The 22,405-nt window shown below is 46.3% G+C and overlaps 1 protein-coding gene across 8 annotated transcripts in view; it reads right to left on the bottom strand.

Moving 5' to 3' along the window:
* The window catches only part of ARHGAP17 (Rho GTPase activating protein 17), a 90,408-nt gene that overhangs the window by 42,544 nt on the left and 25,459 nt on the right, over positions 1-22,405 (bottom strand). For all 8 annotated transcript variants that reach the window (XR_005986607.1, XR_005986606.1, XM_041747202.1 and 5 more), the window contains exons 2-7: positions 17,258-17,297; positions 13,386-13,490; positions 7,680-7,753; positions 4,891-5,002; positions 4,557-4,633; positions 1,086-1,197 (exon numbers count right to left, since the gene is read on the bottom strand). Coding sequence is in view for 6 of the 8 variants with exons in the window: in XM_041747202.1 (XP_041603136.1) it covers positions 1,086-1,197; positions 4,557-4,633; positions 4,891-5,002; positions 7,680-7,753; positions 13,386-13,490; positions 17,258-17,297 (520 nt within the window). In the remaining 2 variants the exon portion in view is untranslated. The remainder of the gene's footprint in view (positions 1-1,085; positions 1,198-4,556; positions 4,634-4,890; positions 5,003-7,679; positions 7,754-13,385; positions 13,491-17,257; positions 17,298-22,405) is intronic.

The raw sequence follows: 22,405 nt of genomic DNA, 5'->3' as shown, positions 1-22,405 counted from the left end.
CCCCAGCTCATGCTCTCTCCAAATAAATAAATAAATAAAAATTTAAAATAAAATAAAATGTACGGCACCTGGCTGGCTCAGTCAGCAGAGAGTCTGTCTTTGGCTTGGATCATGATCCCAGAGTCCTGAAATGGAGTCCTGCATCAGGCTCCCTACTCAGGGAGGAGTCTGCTTCTCCCTCTGCCCTCCCTTCAGCTCGTGCTCTCATGTTCTCTCTCTTTTTTTTTTTTTTTAATTTTTATTTATTTATGATAGTCACAGAGAGAGAGAGAGAGAGGCAGAGACACAGGAAGAGGGAGAAGCAGGCTCCATGCACTGGGAGCCCGATGTGGGATTCGATCCCATGTCTCCAGGATCGCGCCCTGGGCCAAAGGCAGGCGCCAAACCGCTGCGCCACCCAGGGATCCCTCATGTTCTCTCTCTAATAAGTAAATAAAATCTAAAAACAAAACAAAACAAAACTCTATACCCAATGTGGGATTCAAACGTACAACCCTGAGATTAGGAGTCACCTGCTCCCTGGCTGAGCCAGCCAGGTACCCCTATTGTGCACTGTTTTAATTGCTGTAACCTTGTATGTTTTGCTACGGTTTTTTTGCCCTTTTTTCATCTATTCCTTATTTTAAATGAGCTCAGACATTTTTGTCATTTAAAAAAATACCCTACTTGAATTTTTTTCAAAGAATGTTTTATTCTGAACAAAGTCATGCAGGGTCTTAGAAAATAAAGAAGGAAGAACAAACTAAAACCCCCCTTTCCTGTCATTCAGAGTATTCTGATAGGACTTGTGTGGCACACTCAATAATCTGCAATATTTGACCTTTCCTCTGTCATTTGCAAGCACCAGGTTGATCCAAGAACAAAGTGTTTTGTTTTTGTTTTTTTAATTTATGATAGTCACAGAGAGAGAGAGAGAAAGAGAGGCAGAGACACAGGCAGAGGGAGAAGCAGGCTCCATGCACCGGGAGCCCGACGCGGGACTCGATCCCGGGTCTCCAGGATCGCGCCCTGGGCCAAAGACAGGCGCCAAACCGCTGCGCCACCCAGGGATCCCCAAGAACAAAGTATTCAGGAAAGTCTTGTACCTTGCACAGCTCTACTTTATTTCCAGCTTCATCCATCTCTTCCTTTAGGGTATCGATTTTTGACGGAAGCCCCTGGAAGTTGGTTCCTGAAGATTTGTGAGCCTGGTTCCACCTGCAAAACATGGGGCAACCATCACCTGAGAACCAGCTGCACATATTCAACCTTGTAGAGAGTCAAGGCCCTCGGGGAGATAGATTCTTTCCCCAAACTGATTCTACCTGGGTTGGGCACCATACCTAGGATGTCGGCTTCTCTTGAGTTTATCTTCCAGGAATGGAAGCAAGCAAAAAGAGCCAGGAGCTCCTCAACATGACAGGACTCTTGCACAGCTGTCCGCTCTGAGAATAATCTACCCCACCTTGTCTCACACACGCCCCACTGCTAGAAATCACGCCGTGAAACCCCTTTCCTAGAGTGTCTAATCGTGCCATCCTTGCCATCAAACAGCCCATGTGCTTTCCTCCTTTGACCTGGAATGTTCCTGAGTCACTGGGAGTCAATCCTGCTCTTGGACTCCTATGACTCTTCCTGCTACCATCCTCATCTGTGATCACTTCCGGCAAGTAAAATCCAGAACTTCAGTCATGCAGCTAGCAATCCACAGCGAGGAAAGTACTTGTAGAATTAAAAACATTTCTTAGAATTAATATTCTAAAGACAAAAGTTATAGCAAATCTGAAGCATAATGTGGAATATTTACATTCCCTTTTCAATAGGTCAAGAGGACTGAACAAAGGAAGAATTCTATCATAGCAAGAATAGGGGAGTGCATGGGGATAATAATCTATAACACTTTTTGTGTGCTTTTCTTTTTCTTTTTTTTCTTTTTCGTTTTTTTTTCTGTGTGGTTTTCAAGTAGGCTTTGACCTTCTGTTGGAGTATTCTGGAAAGTTTCAACAACTGAAACGTAAACATGGATATTAGGAGATGAAAACCCATGCTAGCAACTCCTCAAGCTTCCCAGCTGCTGCACCGCCCCCCAGATAGCATGCTGCTTTGCCTTCTTTCTAGTTCCCTAGGTGAGACACTCTTCCAAAGCAGGCCTTTGGCACACTTGCCCAGCTGGCGATGTCACGTAGTTGACAGAGCATGGACCTCGGAGTCTGACATGCTCAGGTTTGAAAACTGGCTCTCCCTGTCACTAGCTGTGTGACCTCAGGAAATGACTTAACCTCTCTGTGCCTCAATAACCTCATTTGTAAAACAAGATGCCTTGCAGAACCATCATAAGGAGTTCTTATCAGGGAGAGGACAAATATTTATGCATATATGTGTGTGTGTGTACCGATAATATCTGCCGTATAATGGATTCCTACTTAGAAAATGAGGAGTAATTAGTCATTAGTGATTATCATTTCCCTCCAGGGAAAAGCCATGGGAATAAGTAAAGAAGCAATATTCAACTGTTTGTTTCTCTAATACCTGCTTTGATTGGTTAAGCGAACAAGACCACGAAGGCAGATCAAGAATCAGTGTTGAAATCCCCTCCGGGATAAATACATGTATTATAGACGTAAACTTTGTGGCAGATAAGCATCTATGATGTCACTCAACCAACTCCAGTAAGGAGCATTCATGGCCTCATTTAATTAACCATTAGAACATTCTTCTTTATCTTGAGCCCAAACTCTACCTCACAGTGGCCTCCACGCCTGGTCCAGGCCTGAGGATTTAATCACAGGTGTACAAGGAACATGGAGGGGTGCAGACAGGACCCTCGCTCTGACATTTATCATCTCGAAGGCATGAAGCAAGTCATGCAGACATTCTGGGAGGTTCCACCCGTATCTGTAAAAGAGGTCTCTTCTCCAGAGTAAGGGGTGTTCCCTAACCCACGAAATCCTGCTCCCTCTCCAATCGTCATTGAGGGGTCTCTGCATGTAATACCTAGCAGAGAGTCTGACACAGTAAGCACCCCACTGAGACCTGGTGAAAACATCAATGAGCCAATAAATAGCAACCGGTGGAAGGATCAAACGAGCTCAATACCTGGCATGTGGCCAGTGGCCAGTAAGTGGTGGCAATTACTTTTACCATGTGCTAATGCCCAGATGTATACCTTTTATGATCTCGACGTTTCTTAAATCAGGACATGTCTTAAAAGTGACTTGTACATTAAATCGAGTGGTGTTTCTCCCTGACACCCTCCACCCAAAAAGTAAATATTAAATCAGTGGTGCAGGATACTCAGTGGCATCTTAGAAACAAGGAGAAATGCTTAGAAACAAGGAAATGCTATATTGTAGAATTGCTACAGATGTTCTAAATCTGCAATAAAAAGACCTGTGATGGGTAGAAGCTCAGGAAATGAGGGCTGTATCCCCATATATTTGCCAAAGAGAAATAATCACATCGACCTCACAGGACTGCAATGAGAATTAAGCTACAAAATGAGTCACAGAGATGAAGAGCCACAGCATAGGCAACACAATAATATTGTAATAACTTTCTATGGGGACAGATGGTCATGACACTTATTGTGATGAGCACAGAGCGATGCATAGAATTGTCGCATCAAAGTTGTGCACGTAAAAAATATACAATATTGTATGCCAATTATTCTTTAATAATTAAAAAAATAAACAAACCAGAGAGCTAACAGAGCCACCTTTTAAAAAAATAATAATGAAGTTTTATTGGAACACACCACGCTTTCATTTCCTTATGGTCCAGCACTGTTTTTATGCTACACAGTGCAGTTGAATAGCTGTAACGGGGACCACCCGGGGTGCAACGCTGAAAATATTCACTACTTGGCCTTTTACAGAAAGGTTGTTGTTTTTTTTCTTTCCTTTTACAGAAAGTTTAGCAGCCCTTGTGATAAAGTCTGTGGAAGGATGGGGCCCGGGGCTCTGTCTCCATAGGAAAAAGCCCACTGTCACCCGAGGAAAAAGCCACATAAGTCACGGATGCAGATGCCCTCGGGGACACAGCCAGGCTGCAGTCCTGCCAGGAAGCACGGCAGACAGCCATCCAGCACCAACCCACAAGTCAGCAGCTCTCAGAGATGGTTACTGAGTTTTACGGGCGTTGCTCCCTCCTGAATGCAGCATTGGATTGTGAAAGACCACAACCACATGGGGTTTGGACATGGCAGGTCCCTCAGAACTGCTAAGATCAGAGATCTACTTATTCCTACCCTCTGCTACCCTAGCAACAAATGCTCTTAGAACGGTTAGCCACTGACTCTTCGCCCCTTAAGACACTTACTTAAGTTTCTGTCTTTTCCTTTTTTTCTGCCTCCTTTGACTGCTGAGATTCACTAAGAACAGGATGTTCTAACATCATCTCCATTGCCACACTTGGGAGAATGAGCCCTAAAAGCAGGTGTAAGTGGGTGTGACGTGGTCTGTGGGTCAAGTGCGTGAATCTGGACACCTGCATTTTGTCCACCGAGTGACCTTTCCCTCACCTGTGTGGGGGGATGAGGATGGTTGCTGGGAGAAGTTATTTTCATAGCTCTACCTTACCTGGCTCTGACTGAATCCCAGTCTAACACCAATTTAGCAAGCTGTTTCCTCTGTTTTTGGATGTTGGGGATCTCCAGCTAGAAAGCACAAACCACACATGAAATAGGATGAGCTTTGGGTTTTAAACTTAACATTTGAAAGGGCATAATTAATTTACTTTTTTTTTCCCTCTTAGGCATAAGATTTTGTACCCGCCATTTATTCCCCTTCTTTCTAAAAAGAAGCATATGTCAAAGCCGCTGATTACTGTTAAAACTGTAGACACAAGCAAACCATTCATCATGCGTCCCCCACCAATCGTGGCTCTCCTGTGTGGCCCGGTGAAAGAACTCACCTCTGCTATGTTGCACAGAGGATCCACAATCTCTTTCTCAACAAAGGATTCATGCTGAGTAAGTTCGAGAGCCAGCTGATTCTCAGCATCCCCACATGTCTCCAGCATTTTCCTTTAAAAACACAAGACACCCCCACAACAAGCGTATGCTCAGTAAGTCAGGTAGGTCAGTACCGTATCGGGCCAGTGCGGCTCACTACAGGATGGGAACACATTAGGGTGCCACACAGTAGAACATTAAAAACATTAGAAGTTTGGGGTGTCACCCAAAATGTGAGTCCACAGATCTGTGCTTTATTTTTATTTTTTAAAAGATTTTATTTATTTATTCATGAGTGACACAGAGAGAGAAGCGGAGACACAGGCACAGGGGGAAGCGGGCTCCCCCTGGGGAGGACTCAATCGCAGGACCCCAGTCTAACTCCATGAGCCAAAGGCAGATGCTCAACCACTGGGCCACCCAGGCGTACCCAGATCTGTGCTTTAAAATCAAAACGACTGTTCATGGGCATTATCAAATGTGTCTTATGCATCCGTTAAACTGATAACTATATTGCTGGGTTAAAGTTTCATCTGTTGCTATAAAACATTAAATTTATTAAATCTTTAAAAAATGAATAAATAAAATGAAAAGGACTATCGTGGGTATACTTTGTGTGTTATGTGTAAGGCAGGTATGTGAACGTGAGGTGATAACTCTGGGATTAGGTTCTCAAGGCACGTGTCCTGCAAAGCGTGTTGAAATTCTTTAGAATCCTACCGAAAGTTCATTCTATGCTGTTTTGTGTCTGTGAGTGAGGCCAGCCTAGGCAGTGTTTTCTCCAGAGTTACTGCGAGTGCTGGTTTTCCACTGGGTAGAAGAGACCATGGGCTAACAATCATGTTTCCTTTTGCTTCCCTGTAAGCATATAGCTGATGTCACAAGGAGGACGGGTGCCAGTGAGGCGACTGCTCTCATCCTGACACTCCCTCTCTCATCTTACCTCCCTCCTTGCTCTCCCCTTCAAGATCTCCATGGGGTTCTACTGAAAGAGTAACGTGTGTGTCGCGGCCATGAGACGGCCTTGGTGCTGTCATTAAGAACATGATCTCTGGTGCCAAGCTGCCTGAGTTGGGATACAGGCTTGGCCGTTCACCAGCTGTGTGGTCTGGGGCAGTGGACTTACTCTCTCTGTCTGTCAATTTCCTCAGTGGTAGAATGGCAGTGGCAATACAGGCTCCCTCCTAGGTTGTCTGGAGGACTCAGTGAGTGACTACTTGGAAAGCACGTGGAACAGTGCTAGTGCAGAGCAAGCACTCTTGAAGCAGCTGTGCTGACGACGACAGTATGAAGGAGAAAAACTGGGACACAACCAACCTGGAGGGAACAGGGGCGCCGGCATGGACACGTGCGCCACACTCCTGCCCCCCATCCACGGCCATTGTCCCCAATATGAGAGCATGGACAGGATGGAGAAAGGGTAAAGAGTGAGGGGAAACCATCATCCTTCAAAGAACAAAGGAAGAGTTGTAGGCCATGGAGCAGGACAGGCCCCAGGAAATGTGAAGTCAAAGTCCATGCATGGCAGCCGGAAAGCAAAGCCCACTGTACAGCTGGAGAGAGCAGAGGCGATAAAAGGACACCAGCTTCACACAGATGCAAGTAGAAGGACAGTCAACCTTCCCTCTTATAGAGAAAACAGTTTCATTATTAGATTTTGAAAAATTATTAAAGAACACATGCTTCCTGCAAAAATAAAAAAATCCAAATAATTCAGATATAACACCATTTTGAGATAACCACGATTGATATTATGGTGACCACCCTTAAAGGAAGGGACTCTTGGGGATCCCTGGGTGGCGCAGCGGTATGGCACCTGCCTTTGGCCCAGGGCGCGATCCTGGAGTCCCAGGATCGAATCCCACGTCGGGCTCCTTGCATGGAGCCTGCTTCTCCCTCTGCCTGTGTCTCTGCCTCTCTCTCTCTCTCTGTGACTATCATAAATAAATAAAGTTGTTAAAAAAAAAAAAAGGAAGGGACTCTTTTATTATTAAGATTTATTATTATTTATTTGAGAGAGAGAGAGAGAGCGAGAGCACAAGCAGGGGAGAAGCAGAGGGAGAAGCAGACTCCCTGCTGAGCAGGGATCCTGATGCAGGGCTCAATCCCAGGACCCCAGGATCATGACCTGAGCCGAAGGCAGATGCCTGAACGACTGAGCCACCCAGGCGCCCTAGGAAGTGACTCTTAAGGACCAGAAGGGGCCAGTCAGAGTTTGTAAACCTGAGTCAACAGCTGGAACACGGAAAGGACTTATTATTCTTTATACCCAAATTCAGAGGTATAAATATGGACCCTACCAATTACTTTTGCTAGCAGCACCCCTCCCTTTTTTTTTTTAAAGGATTTTAATTATTTATTCGTGAGACACACAGAGAGGCAGAGACACAGGCAGAGGGAAAAACAGGCTCCCTGTGGAGAGCCCGATGTGAGACTCGATCCCAGGACCCGGGACCACACCCTGAGCCAAAGGCAGATGCTCAACCACGAGCCACCCAGGCGTACTACTAGCAGCCCTTTCAACCAACTCCATCTTTGTTCCTATTCAATGGAAGATTCTCTACCATCCCAGTGGCCGTGTCCCACTTTTTCCCCACAGAGACTGCGTCGTTCTCCCGGTGGATGCTCCACGCCATCATGCTCACGGTCCCTCTATCACACAGATGGCTGTCACACACACCACCCACCTACACACTCCCACTGACTCACAGGGCACTGCGCTCTCTGCCTGAAAGCAGCCAACACTTACCCCAGCAGAGAGTCTTCCAGTTGAGTCGATGCTTCTTGCATGATCTGAGCAAGAGCGGTCAGAGGGAGTTTTTTCTGGAAAGCAGAAAAAGACATTGTGTTGGTTTCACTATTATTGACACCCATTCTCAATGACCTGCTTCAGGTCACCCTTCAGTGATTTCTCCTCCAGGCAAACCGTACAGATAAGAGACAGCCTGTCTCGGTTCAGGTTCTGGTCTCAAAGGTAGAAGTTATGGGACTTTGCCTCTGCGCCCATGTCCTCAAGCATAGATGATCCAGAGACATGATAACAGTGAGAGTGTCCTACGGCTGTCTGTCTATGGGGATATTCAACACCAAGTGCCAAGCACGTGGTAAAATAATTCAGTAAATGCCAGCTGCTAGTATTATTGTTGTGGTTGCTGTTACCGTTTTTAAAGATTTTATTTGTTTGAGGAAGAGAGAAAGTGATAGAACACAATGGGGGGTGGGGAGAGGGAGAGGGAAAAGCAGACTCCACCCTGAGTCCAACCTGGGGCTTGATCTCATGACCCCAGACACCATGACACTGAGATCATGACCTGAACCAAAACCAAGAGCGGGGGCTGCATGGGTGGCTCAGTCGGTTAAGCGTCCACCTCTTGCTTTCGCCTCAGGTCATGATCTCACCGCTGTGGGATCAAGCGCCATGTCCGTCTCTGCTCAGCGTGGAATCTGCTTCAGATTCTCTCTCATTCCTCTCCTCACACTCTTTTAGGTTTTAGTCATTTATTTGAGAGAGAGAGAAAGCACAAGCAGGGGAGCGGAGGGAGAGAGAAACAGGTTCCCCGCTGAGCCAAAGACACTTCACTGATTGGGCCACCCAGGTACCCCATAAATAAATAAAATCTTATTAAAAAAAAAAAAAGGAAAAAAAACCCAAGTGTTGGTCCCTTAACGACTTTGCCACCCAGGCACCCCACAGCCCCTAGAATACTTACTCATAAACTGGCTCTTAATTTGGCTGTAATCATAACTATACAGCTCTAAGTAAGTATCTAAAAGTATCTGGCTAAATATCGGAAAAGGTTTTCTTCCAGGATTTAAGCACAAAGCCATGCATTTTCCTCTCACACATCTGTTTTTCAGCTGGAAATGACCATAAGGGTCATCGGATTAATGCTCTAATTGTCCAGTCAAGGAACCTGATGCCTGGGGGAGGTCAGGTGGATTGGCCGGGGACCCCGGGCAGGGGCAACAGAGCCAGACCTCCACGCCCATGGCCTGCACCCCAGTTCAGCTCCTCTCCACCACTGGTTGAGGGCTCATCTCAGAATATGGCTATCAGGGGCCTGGGAAGTCCCTGGAAAGTGGGTTGTGGATACCACAGGATCTGCTAACAGATCCATGTGATTCTGCTTCCTCACTAGAAAGGGCCCTCACGGCAAGAACACAGGGTCCGTCTTGGTGTGCCACTGTCGAACCTTGACCTTTACGGGCCACCTGCCTTTCCCACTATCAATGGGCTCCATGCGACGCACGCCGCATTTGCTTGCATTGTAGAGAATATCTCTGGAAGGGTATACAAGAAACGACTAGTGCTGCTCATTCTGGAGAGGACAGCACGGTGCCTGGGGAACAGGACCGGGAAAGACCTTGCTTTATGTTCTTCTGTGTATTCTGGGTTTTGACCATGTAAATATGCAGCCTATCCAAATACAGTATATTGGAACATAAAGATAAATAACAACTCTATTTACCCATCTCTGATTTTCTCAAGTTGTTTTCAACTAAGTCAATAGCAAGCATTACCTGCCCCACAAGGAGACATTTCCAGCTTCTGCACTTCCATACCAGGAAGACAGGAGAGGATGGGCAGGGGGCCTAGATCACAGTGAGGGTAATTCATACATTTTAGGAATGCTGTCTGACTTTTTTTGTTTTTTAAGGTTTGTTTTACTTTAGAGAAAGAGTGAGTGTGTGACCAGGGGTGTGGAGGGGCAGCGGGAGAGGGAGAGAGAGTCCCAAGCAGATTGTGCTAAGCACGGAGCCCATCCTGGGACCTGATCTCATGACCTTGAGACCATGACCTGAGCAAAAGCCAAGAGTCAGACACAACCAACTGTGCTGCCCAGGAGCTCCAATAATGCCGCCTTCCTAAGGGAATTTAAGTCTGGGACAAATGCAATCATCAGGAGAAATATACTTTGTGCAACTCTGGAGCTCTGGACAGAAAAGAAAATCATAAAAAGAGGATTCTACTTTGACAAGTATCATTCAAGCTCCCAGCTGTAAACAGCCTTGTGGTTTCCAGGCCCTGAACCCAAAGCCACAACAATCCTGTTTCCTGTCGTACATAAATCGGGACATTCTGCTTATTTAACCCTGCGCTCCTGGATGAAGATGCTACCTACCACTGCCATACTCCTCCACAAACACAGCTGAGCACTTCCTAGGCATGGACAGCCTTTTTTATTCTTTTTTATCAGCAGAGATTCATTTAAAAAGTTCTGAAGTCATAATTTATAAAATGCATGCCAACTGCACAAAAAGCAGCCACTCCACATCTCATATGACTCACAGCATCAGCTCCACCATGGTCCCCTATTGGACTGAGAAGACCACCCCCTGCATTTTGTGCCTCTCCACATGCAGAGGGGCCTCTCGTGGGGCCTTTGCGGGGCTCTTCCTATGTGTTCTAGAGCCCTGGAGACTGCTGCCATTTCTCTGCACTGTAAGACCCCCGTGGTTATCTTTTCTCGTTTCCGTGGTGATTGCTTCTCCCACGTGCACAGGGGAGACAGCTTCGGAGCCCTGCCTTGGCACTTCTGTTTGAGGTTGGAAAAGGAAGCCTAAGGCACTAGGTTTTCAAAATAAGGCCAGGCACCTTTGTCCTTGCCGAAAATATGCCCATCACCTGCCACTCACTGCCCGCCTTTTTTTTTTTTTTTTTTTTTACTGCCTGCCTTTAATAGCTGGGACACCACCTCCTCTGGGAAGCCTCCCCTGACTACATCTTTCCTCCTGTGATGCCCATCCTCAGTCCTCCCCTAAAACCCTGTGCATGCTGTGGTTAGCATGGCATTTTCTGATGGTCCATTTGTGTGTCTCTCCCCATCAGGCTGTGAGCACCTTTGAGGTGGAGACTACAGCTTCTTCATTTTATATCTCCAGCACCTGGAGTAGCACCACAGTAGGTGTTTGGTAAGTACTTGTTTGTTTGGTTTTTTATGAGTATATGGGACACCCAAATGGCGTCTTAAAGCACTGAGGGGGAATGACGAGACATGATGTGAAGGGTAAGGGCATGTGGCATCAATGAGAGGAAGCAGGAGACACTGGGAACATGGGGGAGACAGGATCAGAGCGTGAAGGGCTGGGCATGCTGCACAGCCTGGACTCGGATCTCCACAATGAGAAATGGCCAGCACCCCTCGAAGGAGGCACCACTGGCAGTACAGGCCACTTGCAAAGTAGGACTGTCATTCAGGCACCACAGGACATTTGGCATCTCAGTCCCCACCCTCTGAGTGCCAGTTAGTGTCCCCAGTCCCTAGAGTAACCCAAAATGTCTCTACATATTTCCAGATATCCCCAGGAGTGCGCTTCTGGTCCATGCTGAGAACCAATAAGCTAAGTTTCTTTCTTTCTTTTTTTTTTTCCAGGCAGGAGGATGACAGCATCAATTTGTATTTTAGAAAAAACCATTCTGATGATCCAGGTGGAGACAGGCTGGAAGAGAAGGCAACTAGAGGCAGGAAGCAAAGCTCAGGAGGTGACCACACCATCCGGGTGAGAAGTAATCAGGTTTTGATTTGTTTTTTAAAGATTTTATTCATTTATTCAAGAGTGAGAGTGAGAGAAAGAGAAGGGGGGGGGCAGGGACACACAGGCAGAGGGAGAAGCAGGCTCCACACAAGGAGCCCAACAAGGATCACACCCTGGGCCGAAGACAGCTGCCAAACCGCTGAACCACCCAGGGATCCCCGAGGTAATCAGGTCTTGTTTAACGCAAAAGTGGCAGAGATGGCACAGAGGTGAGGAATTCAAAAAATATTCACAATCACAGGGCTTGCTAATCAAGAAGCTATGGGAGGGTGAGGATAAAATGGAATGTCAGGAAACCCTAGTTTCTACCTTGCATAACACGGTGGGTGGGACTCAAGAGTCAGCACAGAAGGAAGAACTGGTTGTGCGTGCTAAAATAGACAGTAAGGGAAGGAAGTTTTGTTGCTTGGTTGAAATGCCGTAGAAGTCCTTGGCATAAACACATCAGCTAGAAGCCATGAGAACAGAGGAGGTGGCCCAAGGAATGTGACTGGGGGAATAAGGAGGAGGACAGAGCCTTAAGACACCATGTTAAAAGGGTAAGTAGAGCAGAAGCCATGATAAGAGCATGAGAGGGGCCATGGGGACAGAACCAGTGGATTGGGTCTGGTTCTGCCAAACAGGACTTGCCACGAGCATTCCTGGAATCGTGGGTGCGTGCAAAGTCCCACTCTTCAGTGCATACCTACTGCAGCAAGCTCGGTATTGCACAAGGGAGGAATAACCCTGCTGGCAAGAGACAGCCCATAAATGTCTGTAGGAAATGTAAAAGAGGGTGACACTGATCAGCTGCATCCCTGCTCTTCCTTTTCAGACATCCGGTGGCAAATCATAGCTTTCCGGTATGACCCTGAAACTCTCACCTTAATGGTATATGGGCTTCCAGGGGTTAGCATATGCTCCTAAGCTAGGAACTTGTAAACGCAAGGACAGAAGTGCCAAATGAGCGTGGCTGCTGGGCTCTACGGGTGGCACACGAGGACCCGGATGCTTTGAACTAACGTACACATTCAATGGTTCTCCTGGAGTCCATCCCTCTTCCTCTCTACAACGGCATCCTGATTTCTCCTAAGGATCCACCCTGGTCTCAATAAAAGCCTGTGAGCTGGAGGTAGCTCTGCAGCCCACTCTCTAGGGACAGGTCCTGATTAGCTCAAGCCAATGCACATCCCATCTCCTCACCGACCTCACCCCTGCCCACAATAACCAAGGTGGAATGGGAATGTTCTGGAATGGGGACTGTGGCTCAACACAGATCAACCAAAGAGAAGGCAAAGTCTACCTTCCAAGGACTGGGAAAAAGAAGGTTTCCCACTCTGTTAAGAAAACTACTGGAAGGTAGACTTTCTACTCCTGCCGGACATGCACAAGGAAGCAAGTAGCCCATGGAAGCCATTGGTAGCCAACCCACGACCATGACAGGTGCCCTTTTGGGGATAAAGCAGACCCTGAAGAAGGCAGGAGGGGCAAAAGGGAAGAAAGCAGGGCTCTGGTTACACCACCACAATGCTAGCCCAAGCCTCACCTCACATCCATCTCAGCTTCTGGAACCTTCCAGTCAGTAAGCCAATAAATTAGGTCCTTTTGCTAAGTCAATTAAAGATATTCTTTCAGCTTTTTGCCACCAAAGCATTCCAAACAGATGTCTCCATTGTCTTATCAATGACAAATGGCTCACTGAGTCTTAGAAAGCACCTGGAGTAAGTTCAGGGTGAGCAGGGCTGGCTTTCGGATCAGCAAGGTCTTAAGCACAAAAGAATGTTCTGGTCAGGCGGGTGTCATGAAAGTAAATGGCAATATTAGGTACAAATCTGCAGGCAACTCTGCTGATGCTGCTTGAGAAAAACCAAAAGGTTGAAGGGTGCAGAGCCTCACAGGGACACAAGTGTCCCGGCCCCGAGTCACATCTGATACTCACGTATCTCCTCTCGGCATCGCTGCCATGCTGGCCCTGGAAGCATGCCGTCAGACGCTTGTGGGAAAGGTGGCACACTGACCGAACCGTGTCCAGGCGCCGCTCGATCTGAGAAAACAGAGACAAACGAGCCATTCGCAGGGCTGAAGAACACACACCCCTCTTTCTACATGGTGCTGCCACAAAGGCAGAAACAGCATCCTGTGCTCTAATTTTTTTTATTTATTTTTTATTTTTTTAGCTCTGGGGTATACATGGGAATGGTCCCATTCACTTATACCAGGGTTTCTCATTACTGACACTTGGGAGCCGGTAATTCTGGGGGTGGGGGGCTCTGCTGTGCATGATGGTATGTTCAGCTTCATCTCTGGCCTCTCCCCACCCCATTCCCTGAGCTGTGACAACCGATGCTTGTCACCACGCGTTATTGAACATCCCCCCAGAGGGCGAAATAGCCCCTGGCTGAGAGCCGCTGACCTCCCTTACACCGAGAGATTTAGATCTCTCAAGGGCTAAGTCCATGAGCAGGGAGGCCGTGGAGTCCGGGCGAAACCTGCTATCAGAGAGAGTGGTGGCGGCCGAGCCTGCAGAAGTGCAAAGGAACACCTTAGGCCCAATCCCATCGCCAAGTGGGAAAAAGCCACAGGGACATTCAGAAGCTACCTCCTGCAGACAGCAACACAGCCTTCCACACACAGGACATCAGCCCATCGGAACATCAAAATCTATGTCCCACGATTTCCACTCAGGGTCAGTGTCTTCAAAATCATGCCTTACTGGGTTTAGGGTGGGCGTGCAGCTTTGTTTTTGTTTGGTTTTAAATAAACCTCCAAGGCTGAACGGACAGCCAGCAGCAAAGAACACTGACTTAGGGGACCCAAGCATCACGATTTAGCTTCCCAAAATATTATTGCTGGGATATGGCTGTTTATGGCAAAGAGAACTGCTTTGCAAGGGAAGGAATGCCAAAAATGTGTATTCTGATGACTCATTAAGATTGAGTGCAGGCCCTTAGGGATGCTTTCTATTTTAAAGAAAAATCAACAAATTCAAAGCAGAATGCATTTTTATCCCTGCAACGTTGTACCCGATGCCGTGGTTCTGTGTTTCTTTCTTGAGAGCCCTGAAGGTCCCAACATCTTCTCTTCGGAGCCTAGGCCCGACCACCAGGACCCTGACCTGACAGCCATGTTTGTACATAGAAGGAGGAAATGCCACATCACCTCCCCCTAGTCTTCTATAACGACCAGATTTTTAAAACACTGGAAAACTAATATACACTCTATTTGCCATGAAAACAGGCTAAACCCAAACCCGAAACAGACAAACAACAAAAACCCCCAAACTCCATTTCACTTTGATTCTGATTTCTACTAGAAAACTGTAAAGTCCACAGGGACAGGGGTCTTGATCTGTTTTGTTCACTGATTTATCCCAATGGAAAGTGTTCATTTAGTATCTGTTGAAGGACAAGTAGGAGGGGCCCCTGGGTGGCTCAGTGGTTGAGCACCTGCCTTCGGCCCAGGGCATGATCCTGGAGTCCAGGATTGAATCCAACATCGGGCTCCCTGCAGGGAGCCTGCTTCTCCCTCTGCCTGTGTCTCTGCCTCTCTCTCTCTCTCTTTCTCTGTGTCTTGCATGAATAATTAAATAAAATCTTTAAGAAGAAAGAAAGAAAAAGAAAGAAAGAAAGAAAGAAAGAAAGAAAGAAAGAAAGAAAGAAAGAAAGAACGAACGAACGGGCAGGTAGGTATCAAGTCCCTGTGCAAGGTGTTAGAAAAACAACAGTAAATAGGTTATGGTTCTCGCCCTCCTGGGATTCACAGCCTCCCAGGGAAACTCCACAGAAACAAAGGAACTCATGAGTGAAAAACAAGAGGCAAAATAGAAGCCTCTTGAAATGCTCTCACAGAGATCCAAGAGGCTGGAAAAACTGTACAAATTAAGGAAAGTTTCATACCAGAAACAAACAAACAAAAAATCTCTGTGGTTTGGGATCCCTCCCCAGTACTCTCCTGTTTAACCCATTAATTCCTGCCAATAACCCTATGGGGTGGATACAACCATATTCCCATTTTAGAGAAGTGGAAACTGAGGCTCAGGGAGGTTCAGTAAATCCCTGAGGCCACAGAGCAAGTCAAGGGCAGAGCTGGGTAGGGAGGCATCAGACTGCACACCTTTAGCCACTGCTGTCTTTCGTCATAGTCAAAGAAGGGGGAAAACATCTGTGGCAGTGATGCCAGACACGGAGTAGGTGTCTGGGTCATGAAAGAAGGCGTTCCTAGAAACTGGCACACTGCTGGGGCCCCAGTGGATGTTTGGGCAGAGGGACAAGCGCAGACAGTCGCCGCCTGCCTTCCATGGGAACCCTGCCACCCTTGAACCGGCTGCAAGGCCCTCTGGCCTCATCTTGGGGATTCAAGGGTTCAATGAGATCCTGGATATCCCTGGTGTGGGGGGTAGGAGGGAGAACACAGACATGAAAACCCAGTCCAGTTAAAGGTCAACTGGACCAAATGATATCTTTGGAAGTCTCAAAATGAAGTTGAGATACATGGTAAAAGTCAATGTGGAAATATTTTTAACAATATCACTGTCGAATAACTCTTAAGGGACACCTGGGTGGCTCAGTGTTTGAGTGTCTGCTTTCAGCTCAGGGCGTGATCCTGGAGTCCCTGGATCAAGTCCTGCATCGGGCTCCCTGCATGGAGCCTGCTTCGCCCTCTGCCTGTGTCTCTGCCCCTCTCTGTGTATTTCTCATGAATAAATAAATAAACACATTAAAATAAATAAATAGGCTTAAAAAACAACCCAAACCCTTCTAATCCTTAATAAAAACCTCTGGTCCAAAAAAAGAAAAAAAAAAAAGCACTCCTAAGATATTGTGCCTGCGGATGGCTGTCATAATTGAGAGATGTTCTGACACGGGGTGGTCCCAGCAACATTCTTCTAACCTACATCAGCTCCTTGTCTCTGTAGGGAGAGCCAGAGAGACACCTGGGAGCAGATCTTTGGTCTTCTGGGGCTAAGTGCACACACCTGCTGTGGGTCATGGACACGAGCGGCAAGGACACAAGCGAGGAGGCTAAAGAGAAACCTCCTACAGAAGGGCTTCTGTCCTTCCCAGCATGCTCTGGGGTGGGTGGGATCAAGGGGGTCGAGGCTGAGTGAAGAGATGGAGAGAAAGGGTCCCCGGCCTTCTGGAACAAGCTTCCGGCACGCAAGTTAGAGAAGCCTGTCGATCGACGAAGTGCAGTGGCCCTGGCTCAGGTCCCACAGGAAACAGCCATCCCCACAGAGAGGAAGACAAGTCCAGGCTGATGACAGGCCACCTCAGGGCCTCGGAGCGGTTCTGCAAGGTCTGGTCACCGTCACGAAGACTCTAAGTCCCTGGGGACACAACTCAGCCCAGAACCGGACAGAACAAAAGCGTGACATGGAAGGAGAAGTCGAAACTCTAGGTCGGAGTCAGTGGGGCCCTCTGCCGCAGCTGGCGGGGCCTGTCCCATCAAGGACACTATCCCAGCAGCGAGCGACTATCCCTCGACCTGCCCGGGACCCGGGACCTGGCCACAGCGCCAGCGCATGGCCAGGCCAGCCAGACCCCTCCCCCACCCCACCCCAACACCTGGCGTTTGAAAGCAGGACGAGCCCCGTCTGAACTTCATAACATGACACCGAGGTTTCAGATCCCCTTTTCATCACCGTGCAACCCAACTGCTTTTCTTTCCTGCTCGGAACCACCAGGCTGATCAAGTTCCTGCTCTTTCAGATCGTACACAGACATACAGAAACCCACTTCAGTTCTCCCGAAGGAAGTCTGGTTTCTTATCCTCTTTCCACAAAGCACTTTAAAAAGATTTTTATTTCGTTACCTGTAACAGATCTTCACTGAGGACTTCTGTTTTCTCGGCTCTGTGGGGGGGAAGGGGGGAATCAGAAGTTCAGAGTTAGAAATCCAGAAATGCGAAGCAATCCATGAAATTTACTAATTCTCATCCTGGGCAGAAATGAATGATAATGTAGGGGACAAATTCCACCAGTTTTTACATCAGAGGGCTGCCTAAGCAAAACCAAAATAAAGTACAACGGTTTGCAGAAAATAGCAACCCCGAACAAGAAAAAAAGGATGGAGACCAATACTGCTGTATTGAAACAAGTGTGTTACAAATCCAGGAACTATTCTCCAATACACACTCCAGATAGTAACAACAACTGAGCATTCCCTCTCTCAGATATGTCATCTTTACTTTAAAAAGAAACAAAGTATTTTCACAGCTTTCCTCCACCTATGCCTTCTAACTATCATTAACCTTATCATTAACTAGACCTTTCCAGAAAGACGACCTAGTGCCCAACAGTTAGCAGGGGAGCATATGGAGCTGCTGGGGCCTCTTGCCAGATCACAGTACATTCTTAAGAAGACTTTCCTCTGTAGTCCAAAAGGACGGCGTCGTTGCTGTACATAAACCCAGAATGACTGCAATCCAGATGGCAGGTTGAGACTTCTGGTTAAACAGTGATTAAGGCCAGGCCACCTAAGTGGCTCAGCAGTTGAGCATCTACTTTGGCTCAGGTCGTGATCCTGCGGTCCTGGGATTGAGTCCTGCAGCAGGCTCCCCTGCTTCTACATCTATGTCCCTGTCCCCTCTCTGTGTCTCATGAATAAACAAAATCTTAAAAAAAAAAAAGTAAGTAAATAAATAAATAGTGATTGAGACCAACTCAATTATCATCCCTACCCAACTCCCACTGAGATGAACAAGGAAACGTTGAAAAGGAAAAGAACAAGTCTGTTTCAGCCCTGAACATTCCAGGAGGTGGGGAAAAGAGTACAGAGTGATACCAACCAGTTACATGAGGTTGGTGGTGCACACCCCCAGCCCACACTTGGACGATGGCATGTCAGGTGAAAGCAGGCACCACCACAAAGGATTCCAATACCAGTCATCACTGCAGCACCCTGGTTAACAGAGATGCTGATGGCAATGGCTTACACACCAGTTTCTACAGGAAACCAGAGCTCTGACCTAACTCAAATACCTCCCAGGGCCACAGGAGCAGAGCCTGGAGATGACTTTCAGAGGCCCAGGTTTCAGAGAAGGCCGACTTTCACCTCTATGAACAAGTTCTGCAAGCAGCAGGCCAAAGGATGCCATCTCAGCCCTTGCTCAGCATACACGGTGCCAGGCATTGCTGACACGCCAAACATAAGTAGTCACGCCAGTTAGGGAAGTGGAGCAGGGCCTCAGCTGCCTAGGAGCTCAAGCAATCGGCCCCAAAAGGAACTCTGACTGTCAGCCTCACGGGGACATACCTGGCATGAGACCACCACAGCTGCACCGTGACCCCTACTTACCAAGAGCCTTGTCCCTCCTCTAACGAAACACTACCACCAGATTGTGCAACTTCTGCCTCATCTTCTCTGGCGAGGGCCCTGTATACCTCACACAGAACTCTGAAATCTCTTCCTTCTAGAAGTGTAAGTATACACAGACAAAAGTCCCCGAGGCCAATTAAAATGGTCAAAGTTCTAAATAAGAGATTCAGAGCAAATTAAGTCCTTTTATGAAATAGAAATATTTTTAAACTATCACAGAAGAAGAGGAAAACCTAATTTAAAAAACCCAGTGTGGGGATCCCTGGGTGGCTCAGCGGTTTAGCATCTGCCTTTGGCCTGGGGCACGATCCTGGAGTCCCGCGATCAAGTCCTATGTCGGGCTCCCAGCATGAAGCCTAGCGGTTTAGCATCTGCCTTTGGCCTGGGGCACGATCCTGGAGTCCCGCGATCAAGTCCTATGTCGGGCTCCCAGCATGAAGCCTGCTTCTCCCTCCTCCTGTGTCTCTTCCTCTCTCTCTCTCTCTCTCTCTCTCTCTATCATAAACAAATAAATAAATCTTAAAAAAAAATAGTAAAAAACAAATAAAATCCCAGTGTGGGGGCGCCTGGGTGGCTCAATGGGTTAAGTGTCTGCCTTCAGCTCAGGTCATGATCCTGGGTCCTAGAATTGAGCCTCGCACTGGGCTCCTTGCTCAGTGAGGAGCCTGCTTCTCCCTCTCCCTCTGACGCTCCTTCCCACTTGTGTGCTCTCTCTCTCTGTCTCAAATAAATAAATAAATCTTAAAAATGAAATCAAATCCCAATGTGGGCCATTAGCAAGTATGAGAAAGCAATAGCTCGGTGGTACAGCGGAAACAACTGTGTGCATCTTTTCCCAGCAATCTCACACGAATAATTGGAAATAAAAAATCAAATACAATACAAACAACTGCAAACAATTCAAATCAGGGCTTCTGGCGGGGGGCGGGGGGCAGGTGGGGTGGGTATGAACACAGCACTGCAATAGCCACAAAGAAAATAAAGCAAATGGGGATGCTTGGATGGCTCAGTGGTCAACTGTCTGCCTTCAGCTCAGGGTGTGATCCCGGGGTCCCCGGATCAAGTCCCACATCAGGCTCCCTGCAGGAAGCCTGCTTCTCCCTCTGCGAATTCTCTGCCTCTCTCATGAATAAATAAATAGAATCTAAAAAAAAAAAAAAAAAAAAGAAAAAGAAAGAAAGAAAGAAAGACATCAAATGTAAAAACAACTCGAATACTAACTTCAGGAAAAACAAAAAGTCCATCAGAAAGAGTCATAGTACACTAGTATGCTTTGCTGCAGATAACTGGTCAGATATACTAATGTAGATATCAAACAGTAATATATCAAAAAATTATAATATAACTTGGAAGGATAAGGGAGCAGAAGCAGAGAAGGAAGTCACATAAGAGCACTAAACCTTCATTTATCAGGATGGGAAGCCAATAGGTAATAACTAAAACTAGGTAACTTGAAGGATATCATTTTACCTATTATCTCTAAGTATAGACATGACTAAATGCCAGAATAAACAGAAATTTGAAAACAGAAGTCTGAAAATAGTTGCCTCTATGGTCGGGGAATCTCAACTGGAACAATGGGATAACTAGAAAGAAAACCCACTGGGATAAGTTTTTGCTATTATTTACTTTCTAAACTATGTGTGTGTGTGTGTATATGTGTATATATATGTGTATATATATATATATTTACTTTCTAAACTATGTGTGTGTGTGTATATGTGTATATATATGTATACACACACATACAAACATATACATATACTTTTAAAAAATAGTATGTTAGTTACGTTTTTCTGTGACATGCTTGATATGGTTTCAATTGAAGCATAACTTCATGTGAAGCATAACTCAAACTTAAAACAAGGGGTCCAAATAACAATCTGCACAAAAGTGCAACAAACATATACCTAAGAGTGTCCAAAACACAAAAAAATCCATATATTTCCTGTCCTTTTTTCAAAATAACAGCTCTTTAATTTAAACTTAGAGGTCAAAGGTTGCAGAAGGGGAGGTGGGCAGGGGGTTAGGGTAACTGCGTGGACAGGCACTGAGGAGGACACTTGGGATGAGCACTGGGTGTTATGCTATATGTTGGCAAATCGAACTTCAAGAAAAACAAGAAACAACAACAAAATGAAACAATAAATTTAGAGGTACTTTATCTAGAAATCTATCTGGAGATGCAGATATATACACGGAACTAATGATATGAAAATGTTAACATATTCCTTAAAAATAGGTTTATCCTATGTCTCCTGCTTTGTCAACATTCTGTATTACACTGATAAAATTATTTTATTATTATTTTTTAAAAGACTTATTTATTTATTTATTCAGAGAGAGTGAAAGAGAGGCAGAGACACAGGCAGAGAGAGAAGCAGGCTCCATGCAGGGAGCCCGATGTGGGACTCGATCCCGGGTCTCCAGGATCACACCCCGGGCTGCAGGCGGCGCTAAACGCTGTGCCACCGGGGCTGCCCAGTAAAATTTATTTTAGAGAGACATCCAATGTATCTTTTTTTTATAAAGATTTATTTATTTATGGGATCCCTGAGTGGCGCAGTGGTTTGGCGCCTGCTTTTGGCCTAGGGTGCGATCCTGGAGACCCGGGATCGAATCCCACATCAGGCTCCCGGTGCATGGAGCCTGCTTCTCCCTCTGCCTATGTCTCTGCCTCTCTCTCCCTCTCTCTCTCTCTGTGACTATCATAAATAAATAAAAATTTTTTAAAAAGATTTATTTATTTATATATTTATTTGAGAGAGAAGGTACCCATCCATGCAGGGGAAGAAGCAGAGAGAGGACAGAATCTCAAGCAGATTCCACACTGGGTTCAGGGCTCAATCTCAGGACCCTGAGATCATGATCTGAGCCCAAATCAAGAGTTGGATGCCTAGCCTCCTGAGCCAGCCTGGCTCCCCCACAATCTGTCTTTTATTTATTTTTGTTTTTAAGATTTTATTTACTTATTCATGAGAACACACACAGAGAGGGAGGCAGACACACAGGCAGAGGGAGAAGCAGGCTCCATGCAGGGAGAGCCTGACGGACTCGATCCTGGGTCTCCAGGATCACGCCCTGGGCTGAAGGCAGAGCTAAACCACTGAGCCACCCGGGCTGCCCCAATCTATCTTCTTAACCAGATTTTTAAAATCTACTGCAATTATTAAAAATTACCTATTAGCGGGAAAGATTACTTCTCCCCCAGCTTTACTGAACCTTAATTGACAAACAACACTGTATATATTTAAAGTGTATAATGTGCTAATCCAGTTTACATATATTGTAAAATGATTAATCAGGTTAATGAACACATTCATCACCTTTCACCGTTCCCTTTTTTGTAACAGTAGTTGTAAGAATGCTTAAAATCTACTCTCTTAGCAAATTTCAAGTATATAATACAGGATTATTATACTCCCCAGAGCTTATTCATTTTATAACGGAAGGCTTATACCCTTTGACTATAGCTTTTCACCCTTTAGACCCAGGTGGCCATCATTTTTCTCGGTTTCTATACATTTGACTTTTTCTTTTCTTTTTTTTAAGATCCCAAATATGAGATCATATAGTATTTGTCTTTCTCTGTCTGGCGTATTTCACTTAAAGTATTATCCATAGGGTTCATCCATGTTCTTGC

The sequence above is a fragment of the Vulpes lagopus genome, chromosome 3, assembly GCF_018345385.1.
Source record: "Vulpes lagopus strain Blue_001 chromosome 3, ASM1834538v1, whole genome shotgun sequence".
Classification (NCBI taxonomy): Eukaryota; Metazoa; Chordata; class Mammalia; order Carnivora; family Canidae; genus Vulpes; species Vulpes lagopus.
Note: the sequence above shows the minus strand (reverse complement) of the source record. Positions and strands in the feature narration are given on the sequence as shown.